Source organism: Equus quagga, chromosome 17, assembly GCF_021613505.1.
Source record: "Equus quagga isolate Etosha38 chromosome 17, UCLA_HA_Equagga_1.0, whole genome shotgun sequence".
Lineage (NCBI taxonomy): Eukaryota > Metazoa > Chordata > Mammalia > Perissodactyla > Equidae > Equus > Equus quagga.
This window is the reverse complement of record NC_060283.1, coordinates 51,497,001-51,509,302: the sequence shown is the minus strand read 5'-3', so window position 1 is coordinate 51,509,302 and position 12,302 is coordinate 51,497,001. Positions and strand designations below refer to the sequence as shown.

Below are 12,302 nucleotides of genomic sequence, written 5' to 3'. Positions count from 1 at the left end.
TGAATTCAGGGTGTGGGCGGGTGAATCCGCAGACCTCCCAGGGAGGCGCGAAGCAAGGCGGGGTCAGATCCCTGGGTTCACATGTCCACTCCGCCTCTCAGGTCCTGACCCGGGTGAGACGGCGACCTCCCACACTTGCGTGTCGTCACTGGCACAGCCTGAGCCGAGATGGTGCAAAGGTGGTCCCACACGCGAGGATTTCCTCCCCTCTGGCTAGTCCCCCTCCCTCTCCAGCCTCAGTTTCCTCATTGTGGTGGGAGGGCATCAGATGGGCTCTGTGATGGGCCCAGGCCACCCCTACCTGGGAGGTCGGCCTACAGAACAAAAGTCCCCATATGGATTTTTCTCCTTCGTTTTGCTGCCCAGATGGGTCAGCAGCATCCTGAGGGAGCGGAAGAACGTGAAGCGCCACAAGGCTGCACCCCTGAAACCTGAATCTGGACTCAGAGGGGCTGGGATGCAGGCAGCGAGGAAGGGGTTCCACAGAGCAGCTCCTGACAGGAGGATGAAGTCAGGGTCTCCTGGAGGGCTTCCTGGGGGAGCAGGAGCTCTGACCCCAGCACTGAGCACCCTCACTGCAGAGAGGGGGTGAGTGGGGCCCAGGTCAGAGATGATCTCTGCTCCCAAGTGCCTGGCTCAGTGCCCCCACCCTCCCTCCGAGGCGCCCAGTGGGCTCCAGAGGGACTGGCCTGGCCTCTCCTCTCCCCTCCCCTGGTGGGTGCTTCCAGAAATGGTCCCATCTCACCTTGGACACACTACCCTCTACCTAGTTTGAGAGGCCAGCCCCTCAGCAGAGGCATTCCCGAGGGAGCAGCCCCACACCCTCCAGGGGGCGGAGGGACATCAAGGGATGTGTCCTAGCGGTTCCCTGCACTGAAGTCCTACGGGGACCTTCTTGCGGGGCAGGGCAACCGTCTCCGGGTACCACGCCCGGTGCACCACCCCACCTAGCCCCTCCCTCAGCCCTATGCTGAGGGACAAGACAAGGGTGATCCGATCTGTCCATCAGTGAGAGGTCAGGGACAAAAGGGCAGACACTCACCCAAGCTCAGGGGGGACCAAGAGATTGCCACAAGATCAGATGCCCAGGAGAGGCCCCTGGGGATGTCAGCCAACCCAGGACTGCCCAGGGGTTAGCGCTGGGGTTCCACACCCAGATTTGCTCTTTACTAGCCAGGCAGCCTTGGGCAGGTTACCTTCCCCCTCTGTGCCCGGTCTCCATCTCCGGGCATCACAATAGTGCCTGCCTCACAGAGTGGCTGTGAGGTTAGACGAGACAGCCACTGTAAAGTGCCTGCAGCATGGACGGCGTGGCAAAGCCGGAGCTGGCTCCCAAGGCCAGGGGCCCTCTCCCTCGGCCCTGTCTGCAGACCTCTGAGATGCCCCCAAAGCCACTACGGACGCATCAGAGACTCACGAGGAAACAAAACAGGCAGCCCCTCCATGGCTGCTGCTCCCCAAAAGGGGCCCCAAATGATCTGTTGGCTGAACCCCCAGGTTATAGCTGAGTAAACCGAGGCCCCAGGAGGAGGGCATCTCGTCAAAGGATCTGAACCGGGTAGTTTGGCTCCAGAGGCCACATTCTTAACCCCTATACCAAGTGCCTCCTGTGAAAACTGCTACGATAACCCAGGGACATGGGTACTGTTACCGTCCCAAGTGTAGATGAGGAAACTAAGACCACAGGCCGGCGAAATAACAGCCCAGGCGTAAAGCTACAGAGCAGAGAGCCGGGCTCAGGACCAGGCCGTTGGGCTGGGAGGCACACAGCCTCACCCACTAGACCACTGCCTCTCCTGGTCAGCTTGCCTCTCCTGGTCCAGGACGTCCCCGGAGAGCAGGCAGAGCCCCTGGGACACCACATCACCCCCCAAGGCCGTCCCCCAGCCCTAGGACCACTCCAGGGATGCCCAAGCCCCCTCCCAGGCTCCAGCTTGAGCCATCTCCTAACCACCCGTGGTACTGGGGGTTAGGCGCCCTTACTGCAGCTAGCACATGGGGAAACTGAGGCACAGGGACTTGCCCACAACTAAGGAGACAGACACAAACCTCCTGCTTCCCTCTCTTGACCAGAAGAAAATTCTTCTACCTCTGGGCCTCAGAATCTAGAACCTTCCAGAAGTGCCCCCAGTCAAGAAGAGAAGCAGGATGGGGAGAGTGATGACAGCTCTTGCCCCAGGGCTGGTCTCGGCTTGCTTTCCTGTCCTGGGGGAGGCAGCCCGGCGGCAGCAGGGAGCACACCATGGGACAGGCGGGGTCTGCCCCGGTGACCACAGCACTGCTGGGCTCCAGGCCCCAGGCAGGCGAGAGGACACAGGGCCATGAGCTGCTCCCCCTACCCTCCCTTCCCGCCCTTCAGGCACAGGGCCAGCGGCTCAGCCTCCAGACAGGAGCCCGCCTGTCCCCGCAGGACCAGCTGACCTTTAACCGACGAGAATGTCCCTCTGGCTCCATCTCCTGCCTGGGGGAGCGGATCGGAGGAGAGAGGTGGGGACAGGGGGCAGGAGAAGAGTCCAGAGCCCCCATGGTCTCCCCTTCCTCCCTTCCCTGCCCCTCGCTGTTCTGTCCCCTCCTGCTCCATCATCTGCTCCCTCCTCCCCCTACAGCCGACCACGTCCCATGCCCCGTCCTTCCGCAGCCCCTCCTGCCCCTTAATTACTGTACCTTTTCTTGGCTTGGCACTTTATCATCTACCAAGTGTTTTTACATTTACCATCGCATTGATTCCACACCAGGGAGAGATGGGGAGACATTGATAATTCCTTCAAATTGCCAAGTGTTCTTGTTAAAAATGCAAACATCCCCGGCCCGATGAACAATTAGGCTGGCAGCCTCTGGTACCTCGGGACTGCTTCATCTCACCCTCGGCCTCCTCCTCAGCCGCTCAGCACAAGCAGATGGGGTAGTGGGAGGGCCCCAGCCCCGGGCAGGACCGAAGGTAGCTGAGGACAAGCCTTCAACTTGCAGCGTTGCCCGTAAACAACAAGCTCCCATCGAGCCCTAAACTCTCACCCCTCGTCCCCTGCGCTCTGAAATCTACGCTCATTCTTGAGACTCCAAGGTCAGAGGGAGAATCTTTGTGCAGAAAAAGTCTGAAGGTCGTCCAGGCTGGACTCGGCAAACCCAAAACCTTGGAGAGGGAGGCAGGAGGCAGGAGGCAGGAGAGGGCACCTGGCTCTCCCCAACCCCGCTCTGCCACGTGGCCCAGGGTCCCCGGGACAGCGCCACCTCACCCCAGGGCCAGCCTCGGCTGCAAGGAGAAGCTCAGAGGTTGGACACTGGTGTCCTTGAAAGGACACATCCTGGGCATGGAGGGAGGAGTCAGGAGCCCCCTCCTTTGAGGGGGTCCATCACCCCAACTAATGGGGATGGGCCGATGGTCCTGAGGTCCCCCCTGCTCCCACATGCCGTACCCAGGACCAAAGCAGGGAGATAAGCCTGTGGCCAAACCCCACACAGGGCGTCTCGAGAGTTCCTGGACTCCCGGGAGGCTCCCTCTCGGAGGCCCTGCCCTGCGCCCCACCACACATATTCCAATGAAGCACGTAAATAAATATAATCCATCCATAACTCTCGAGAGTTGAACTGAGTCGCAGCAGACCACCTGACATAATGTTAGGTTTTGTAGCTAAATTCAACATGGATTAATTTCCATTCTGCAGTTTTCTTTTCAAACTTTGGAGCCTATCAGTTTGTTTCCAGCTCTCAAACGTTTTTGTTGGCCAGTGATGAAAGTTTGTGGGCCCTAGATGCTGTGTCTACATTCCTAGCGCTCTGACCCCAGAGAACTCAGGCGGCAAGGCTGGAGAAACGCAGCAGCAGGTTTAACAGAAATCTAACCAATTCTGTTTGCAGCACTGGCAGGTATGTGAAGTGCCACCTCCTCCAAGGAGCCCTCCCAGACCTCTCCAGCTCTCAAGAATCCCTCCGCCACCAATCTCAGAGCCCTCCCTGTCCGTGGGGCCTGTTCAGCACCAATGGCGCACACCCTCGTGTGGCTGCTTGGCTGCATTCTCTGGCTCTGAGTTCATTATTTAACACATTCATGTTGTGTCTTATCTTCCCCCACTGAACTGTGAGCTCTCCGGATGCCCTGGACTTGTCCTCTCCCTCCTCTTGGAACTAGTATAGTGTCGCAGCCAACCAAGAGAGCCGAGGACATGTGAGCAGGGGCTGTGCGGTATGGAGAGGGGCTGGAAGCCAGCGGTTCCACCTACCCTCCATGCCATCATCCCGAGGGCCATTGAAGTTGTCATATGAATCCCAGCGGATGAGAGGGTCGGAGGTGTTATAGTCCACGGACACACTCGGCCCGTTCTCCAGGTGTTCCATGCCTAAAAGGAACGGGAAAGGGCAGCGGGACAGTGGAGAGAAAGAAAAAAAGAGATCAGCCAGCTGGAAAAACAGAGGAAGTCAACAAGCTCTCCACAGATGCTCCCCAAGGGACTTCTCAGTTTCTTGACCATGGCAGGGTGGGACCAGTGGCTTAAGTTGGATGGAGAATCCAGGGGTCTGGTTTCTTGCATTCTTGAAAAGGCTCATACCAGGTCGTAGGGGTAAATCAGGTCAGGAGCACTGAGGAATAAAGATACCCCTAGGAGAAAGCTGGGGGGCCCCCAACTGGGTGTCTGCCTCTTTCTCGTACGTCCCAGGGGCCCCTAGCGCAGTGTCCAAAGACCAGAGGGTCTGCCCCTGGAGTGAGCAGGAGTGTAGGAGAGGCTTGTGATGGGTGGCATGGGGTCAAGGACAGCAAGCAAATCACAGCCCTGAAATGGACAGGACACATGCTCATCCCAGCCATCCTCCCGCCCCCACCCAAGATGCTCTCTGCTCCAAGCAGAAATCTGAGGGGGCGGCAGACTCTCCGACACATTGGAGAAAGCCCAGGATGAAGACGCACAAGCTGCCAGTCAGTCCTTCTGGGGCGAGTTACCCTCCTGCCTGGCAGTCCTCTCTAATCTACCCAGAGTCCCTCTCTCTGTAACCTAACTTCATCTCCTCCCTTTCTGTTCTCAAAAAAGATGGAGAACAACTGGTCTCCACATATAACCACTCTAAAGGCTTAAAGACTATTATTAAATTGGCCTTCTCATCTTCAAGTTCTCATCTCAGTTCTCATGAACGCTTATCGTCCATCCAGCATCTCTGAGTGTCCCCTCAGCCACTCCCTCCATCCATCATGGTCCTCAGTCTCTGAATATAATAAGATGACCTAATCGGTCCAGAACAGTTTATCCAACCCAGCGCCTCCTGGTCTGCTTTTTTATTTTTATTCTCCAGAGATTAAGTCACTGGTTCATGTTTAGCTGGGGGTCCACTATGATACCCAGATCCTTCACTGCTGGTCTGCCTGTCAGTCACAGGTAACTTGATAATGGTAGAGCAGATCAGTGGGAGAGCGTGGGGGGTGGGATGGGGACAGGTCAGGATGGAGGGAAGGAGGTGGAAGAATGAACTCTAACTTAGCTGATACCTTGAATTTTCTCTGGTCCATAAGAAAAGACAAATTCCACTTTGCCATATTCTGGAAATCGATCATCTGAAAAAGGAGAAGGAAAGACAAAACTGGGCAATTAATTCCCAAAAAGGACTCCCTAAAAAGTTTTCTTCTAGAAAAGATTACAGTAATACATGTATACACGCTTGACAACATAATTAGACATATATACACGATGAAATAAGTCCTGCCTCCCTTTAGCACCACTTCTACTTGCCTGAGGTAACCATTTCTAACCATTTCCAGTTCTTGTTCTACCAACAGTTACCTCAAAAAATCTAAACAATACCCATGATTTTTACGCCACTATTTCTAAATACACCAATTTGAAGTAATCTCCATTGATTCACGACTAGGAAGATGAATACTTTGGCTCACTCCTACTGCCACCCCCTTCTTCTTAAATCTAGTATTATCATTATCATCATCATCATTTATTCTACTGATTACCTTTGAAACTTTCAATACTAGAGTTAAGCCTCTATTCTTGATCTGTCCGTTTTCAAAGGTGTCTCCTGACGCCCCCCCACCCCACGTAAGAGGAGGAAATTTGTGCCCTGCCCGTCCCTGCCGCCTCTCACCAACGCCACCTTCATTTGGTCAGCTATTCCTTTATTTGTCCTTGTTAAGACTGATAACATTAACATTCTGTTCTGTAACTGTACCAGCATCTTCTGCTTCTGCCCCCCCCCACACACCCAACGCCCCCCTCCCCGCCCCCCGGCGCCAGTGCAGGGAAAGCTCATCATAGAAACATTCTTCTTCGGGGCGAGCCAGACTGTGCTGTGGGGCTCAGGCCCCTCCTCCCAGCCCCGGCCCCACTCTCTGCTCTCTGCCTGAGCCCAGTCCAGATGCAGACCACCATCCACCGCTTGTAGGAAGAGAAGCCACAGGAGGGCTGGTGTCCACTCCCTGGGGTGCCCATCAAGCCTGTGTGTGTCTCCATTACTGCAGGCATCACTTCATAGTCTCATGTTTGTACGTCTCTTTCTCCTGTGAGACTGAGAGCTCCCTGAGGGTAGGGCCTTACTTCTTCCTCTTTGTACCCCCAGCGTCTAGCACATGCCTAGCACATACAGACACATAAGTGACGCTTGGTGGACAGATGGGTGGATGAATGGATGTATGGATTGTTGAATGGGTGGGTAGACGTATGGATGGATGGATGGATGGATTTGGATGGGTGGGTAGGTGAATGAGTGAATGAGTGGATGGGTGGATAGGTAGATGGATGGATGGATGGGAGAATGGATGGATGAACGGATGGAAGGATGGATGGACAGACGGAGGGACAGATGGATGAATGAATGGACTTGGATAGGTACGTAGCTGAATAAGTGGGTGGATGGATAGGTAGGTGGATGGATGGATGGACAGGTGAACGGATGGATGGATAGGGGAATGGATGGACGGATCTGGATGGGTGGGTGGATGAATAGGTAGATGGATAGATGGATGGATGAATGGATGTGGATTGGTGGGTGGATGGATGGGTAGATGAGTGGATGGATGGATGTGGTTATGTCCTGGCCCTGAATGTGATACCCATAAAACCTCAAATGGATAGAGGAAAGAAGCAGAGGGAGATACCTCTCTGGCCACCTCCCCTTCCCTCAGATAACGCTTCCCTCTCCACTGCTGCCACAGCCCCTCTATTATTGCTCTTCTACCCTGTGGCCTAATTATTCCTTGCTAGGTCTGCCTCTCCACTCAATGAGCCCACCTTTGAAGGCATCATCAAGGTCCTCCTTCCCGAAGACAACCCCCAGGTCATGGATGGCGCAGGTGTGGAACTGCACACGGAAGATGACGTCTCGGGCTGGGCTCCGGAACTTCTTGTGGTAGCACTTCAGCTGAGGGGGGAAGAGAGTAGAGCCCATCAGGGACCAGGGGATGGGAAATCAGGTCCCAGGGAGCCTCCACAACAGGGGCCCTGAGGCTCACTCCAACCCAGTGAGGGAGAGGTCACCAACACCAAATAGCATCTCAGAGCTCTCTGAAGAAACTTCTAGAAGAGCAGAGAGTTGAAGGTCAGTCTTGCTCTTAGGGGACAAAGCTGCCCCCCAAGTAGGCACTGTATACAGGGTGGAAAGGAGAAAGCAGGAGTGGACTGAAATCGCAGGAGGAACGGCTGTGGTCAGGGCTGAGGGAGTCCTGGTCACCAACAGGAAGCCAGGAGGCAAGAGCTCATACTGACATATTTCCCAGGAGATGGCTCCAGAACAAGAAACAAGCCCCTGGGAAGGGATGTCCAACTTCGAGGCAGGGGAACAGACAAGGCCTGTCTGAGGCTGGAAGGCCTTGCAGGAGCCCTGAGAGCCTATGACCCCAGGGCTGGTGGCCCACCAGGAATGACGGTCTTGTCTGGAGAGGCAGGAGGCAAGCAGGAGGAGAGAAGAGAGCACAGACAACCTGGGAAGCGGGGGCTCGAGACAGAGGGGGTGCTCACCAAGATGTCTCCCTTCAAGAGCAGCCCAGGCTCGATGGTGATGCAGATGCTGGTCTGGCTGTCTCCTTGGACGTTGCTATGGGAGACAGGCGGGCAGAGGGAGACAGGACGGCTGAGGGGGCGGGCGGCGCACTTTCCCCCTGCTGCTCCTCTGCCACAGGGCGACTGGGAAAGCTCACCGACTCCATCCCTCAGCCCTCTCCTGGACGAGGTTCTAGACAGCACCCACCCACTCTCTGCCCCTGGTCCTGGGCCTCAGCCTCCGGCATCCCTGGCCTCTCACTCCCGAGGAATACCTACTAGATGCCAGATGTGTAAACGGGCTGCATGGCCTGGTAGATGCGGAGAAACGGCCGACACCCTGTAAGGGAGGGGTGGTGTTAGTTAAGACAGGAGGAACAGGGCAAGGAGGAAGGGGGAGAGGAGAGAGTCAGGAAGGACGAGGAGGAGGAGAGGCAGGAAGAGGAAGGAGGAAAGGAAGAAAGAGGAAGTGAGGAAGGAGAAATGGAAAGAAAGAGGAAGAAATACTAGCTTTTCATTTGAAAGGCATTTTAAGCTTACAAAAACACTGTCACATCCAACATCTGGTGCCGGCAGGCACCGAAAGCACGAAACGCATTTTGCACAGGAATAGACGGACTCAAAGAAAGCTCAGGAAGTGGTGCAGTGGAAACTCCAATCCAAGCCCACATTTCTACCACCCAAGGCTGCCTCTTAGGAGAGGGAGATGGAAGCCACGGCAGGGAGGAAAGCCCAGCAGGTACCTCCTTTAGACTCGAAGTTGGGGATGCCGTGCATGATCACGTGGTGCAGAAACAAGGGCTTGTTGTTCATTTTGATGGAGCCAGAGAGCAGGCCGCTGAAGTAATGCACGTACCTGGAGCAGGGGGAGGGGCGGCTTCAGCCAGGGGGCCTGCACTGGAGCAGAGCCATCCCGTTCTCTTTTCCCCCAGACATTGCCCTAGGTAATGTAGTGTAGCCCCTCACTATCAACCCCCAGGCCTCCTGGCGGCCAATGTCGCAGCCCCAGCACAGTCCTCCCTTGCTGCCTGGAGCCCTAGGTAGGGAGGGCCAGCAGGTCCCACTACACCTGGAGCTGGGTCAAGCCAAACCTCCCACTCGGGGTTCTCCAGCGCCCCCTGGTGGTCAACATGAGCATCTCATTCCTGCTTCACTCCCAGCCCGGGAATCTCCTGTTGGACAAAACTTCCTCCCACACATTCCTGGCAGGCATCCTCATCAGTACACAAGGCAGGCTGATCGACCACCAAACAGCTTGGCACCCTTATACCAAGCCCAAACCAATTTTACGCCCCTGCTGCGCCCCAACAGACCCACTAGCCACACAACAGGCCAATAAACAGTAAGAGCTTAATAAGTACAGCCCTTGACTTTTTTTACATCACGCTGAAGTGTATAAAGTTCCTCTATATCGTTTCATTTGGTATTTGAGGATATCTAACTTCCATTAAGCATGTCTATCCCTGGGGTCAACAGCCTCCAATTCTTTTAACAAAGATCTCTTTTAACAACGATTGGAAGAAGGCAAGGAGTAACGCATCTCCACTCCTCCAGAAAAGATGGAAAACTTGGTCCAGAAACAGTCACTGGCCTTCTAAAGACACACAGCAAGAACACACAAAGCTGGGAATGGGTGGGGAGAAGGGAAGAAGTCTGAGCCCCAGCATCTGCCAGAAGGAGAAGCATCCTTCTGCCGTCAGTCGGTCGGCACTTCCTCCTTTATTGGCAGAGGATGCCACGCTGGGTCAGCTGGACCAATCAGAATGCACCCTGAGACCCAGGGAGCCTACTGGGCTCTTTGAGGTAGGGGAGACCAAAACCCACAGGACCATGACAGTGGCCCCTCCTCTCTCTCAGCTCCTCGGCCTGCCTCCAGGCCTGTGGGCCTCTGTCCCTGGGCCGGGGTGGGGCCACCTCGGACTCCCCATAAAGATAATCTGATGGGCAGTGCCAGCTCCCATTCAGGCCCTGCCCACCCCCAGCCCCATTACTCAAACCGGAAACCTGGAATGGCGAGTTCCTATCAGATCTTCTGATCATGCCAACAGGATGTGTCTGTGTGCTGGGGACAATGAGTCCGGGGGTGGGGTGACAATGAATGGGGGAGCCGCGGGCAAAGCCCCTCCCTCCCTGCCCTCGACTCCGCCAACCGCTCCATTCCCTGAAAGAGCCACTGACAAGAAGGCGGGCACGCGGCAGTGAGCTGGCAGCAAACCCACAGTCACACGTCCACATCTGGGCACCAACAGAATGACCACCTGCAGGCAGATGCGGCTGCAGACATGAGGGGCGAGGCCAACACAGACCGTGTGAACACACGCACACTCCCACTGCATCCATGAGCACTGTGGAGTCCCCGAGTAACCCTTCCTGAGAGCTGACAGTGCCCCCGTCATCCAGGTTTCCAACTCAGAGATGAGCCTGCTCTGTCCACCCTCTCCAAGCCACACTGTGCCATTGTAGCGTCACACTCCTCCAGCAGGTCAAGGTCAAGGGCCAGTCCCATGACCAAGGCCACCAGCCACCTGTGGCAAGCTGGGCACTGAGAGGGTGTTGGGGTGATGGTTCTTTCCTCCCTGAGACCTCTCCCCTGGGAAAACTCTCACTGATCCACAGCTGCTGCGTCTGGTGGCCCAGCCAGAATTTTCTGCACATAAAGACACCCCATTTCTGATCACTGACCCCGAGGCTGGCTGCCAGTTGTTTTGTGCCAACTGTAAGGCACTGGGTTACCTGAGGACTCACTTCTGCTTGGGTTTCCTGCTACAATGGTGGAAACAGCCCCAAGGGGTGCCAGCACACTTCTAGCAAGGCAAGCAAGGAGGGGGTGACAGAGTGTGAGTCGAGGACCCCCAGTATGGAGAGTCTGGGAAGCCCCAGGACCTGCAGCTAGCGGGTCCTGCTTGGCCAGGCAGGGCTCCAGGGCCTGGGAAAGCCAACCCACTGGATGTTTCGGCCTCCAGCCTGCATACTTGCTATTCCCTCTGCCTGGACCCTTTACCCCAGATCTTCCCTCTCAGCCCTCACCTCATGTCACCATCTCAGAAGGTCAGGCCGTTGGAATCAGCCCCTCACGCCCCCCTCACTCTAGCCTACCACGTTCTGTTGAGTTTTTTCCTCCAAAAGACTTCTTGCATGTGAATGACCTTGATGGCTGTGTCCTTGGGTATCATCCACTAGAAGGTCCCTGCAAGACCTTGTCTGAGACTCAGTGCCATGATCCCAGGGTGCAGAGCAGGGGGACACATCATAGGCAGGCATGGTGGCTCCACAGCTCTGGCCACACACACACACAGGAGCTGGGCCCAGCCCCACTCTCCGGTTCTCCGCTCTGGGCCCAGGATCCCACCATCTGACTCGCACTCCCCCAGCCTCCCCCAGGTGCACCTGGCGCTGCCACTACCTGTGCTGTGGATCAGACACCACGAAACAGCACGTTACTCCAGAGCAGAATCTGGGGCAGCCGTCGGGACAGTGGGCAGCACAGCATGAGGACACTGCATGGCCCAAGTTATAGGCTCTCAGACACATTCTAGCTCTGTCACTACCCGCTGGAGACCCTGGCCATGTTGCGTCCCCTCCTAGGCTCGGGCTTTCCATCTGTAGGATGGGCATGCCCTGGAGCATCAGATGATAGCTCATCACCTTCTCTGGGATGGCTGGCCAATGGGCACAATCTTATCCTCGTAGAACCGCTTCATTGCAAACCGGTCCAGGGCCTGGTTGGCACTGTGAAGAGAGACAGGTGGTCAGAGGAGCCAACTGCCACATCCAGGAGCCCCTTGTTCCTCCATCCCTGCCCCCCAAGACCTGCAGAACCCTCCAGCCACCCTGTGCCGAGAAACTTTCAGGAAAAGAGTGCCCCCACATCCCTCCATGCTGTGTGCTGCCGCGCTCAGCACGGGGCCTGAAGCCAGCCGGCCTGGGAGCCCATCTCCAGTCTCCCACTCACTTCTCAGACCTGTGCCGTGAGGCCGGTTACATAATCTTTCTCAACCTGATTTTCCTTTCCGGTCAAACGAGGCAATAATCGCGCCTTCCTGCAGGTTGTTATGGTGGTCATGAGATAACATCTAAAAGGAGCTCGGCCCGTGCTGACACATAGCAGGTGCACAGGAAGTGCTCACCGTGAAGCAAAGATGGGGCTGAGTTAGGTTTCTTAAAGTCATCAAACCAGCGTCCTACCGGCAAGCCCTCCACAGAACATTCTACCCATCCTCAAAGAGCACTGGAGAGACAGACCACCCGCCTCCTCCGTTCTCGACTCTCCAAAGACGTCCCATCACTCTTAGAATCAACTCCAGCATCCTCAACACGGCCTACGAGGCCCCGCGA

At 55.9% G+C, this 12,302-nt stretch overlaps 1 protein-coding gene across 25 annotated transcripts in view; it reads right to left on the bottom strand.

Annotated features, from left to right (window-relative positions):
• TNS1 (tensin 1) overlaps positions 1-12,302 on the bottom strand; it is a 218,380-nt gene that overhangs the window by 72,134 nt on the left and 133,944 nt on the right. For all 25 annotated transcript variants that reach the window (XM_046643901.1, XM_046643903.1, XM_046643902.1 and 22 more), the window contains 7 exons: positions 11,613-11,696; positions 8,711-8,823; positions 8,247-8,307; positions 7,947-8,022; positions 7,221-7,350; positions 5,474-5,539; positions 4,218-4,334 (listed from right to left, as the gene is read on the bottom strand). In XM_046643901.1, the coding sequence (XP_046499857.1) occupies positions 4,218-4,334; positions 5,474-5,539; positions 7,221-7,350; positions 7,947-8,022; positions 8,247-8,307; positions 8,711-8,823; positions 11,613-11,696 (647 nt within the window). The remainder of the gene's footprint in view (positions 1-4,217; positions 4,335-5,473; positions 5,540-7,220; positions 7,351-7,946; positions 8,023-8,246; positions 8,308-8,710; positions 8,824-11,612; positions 11,697-12,302) is intronic.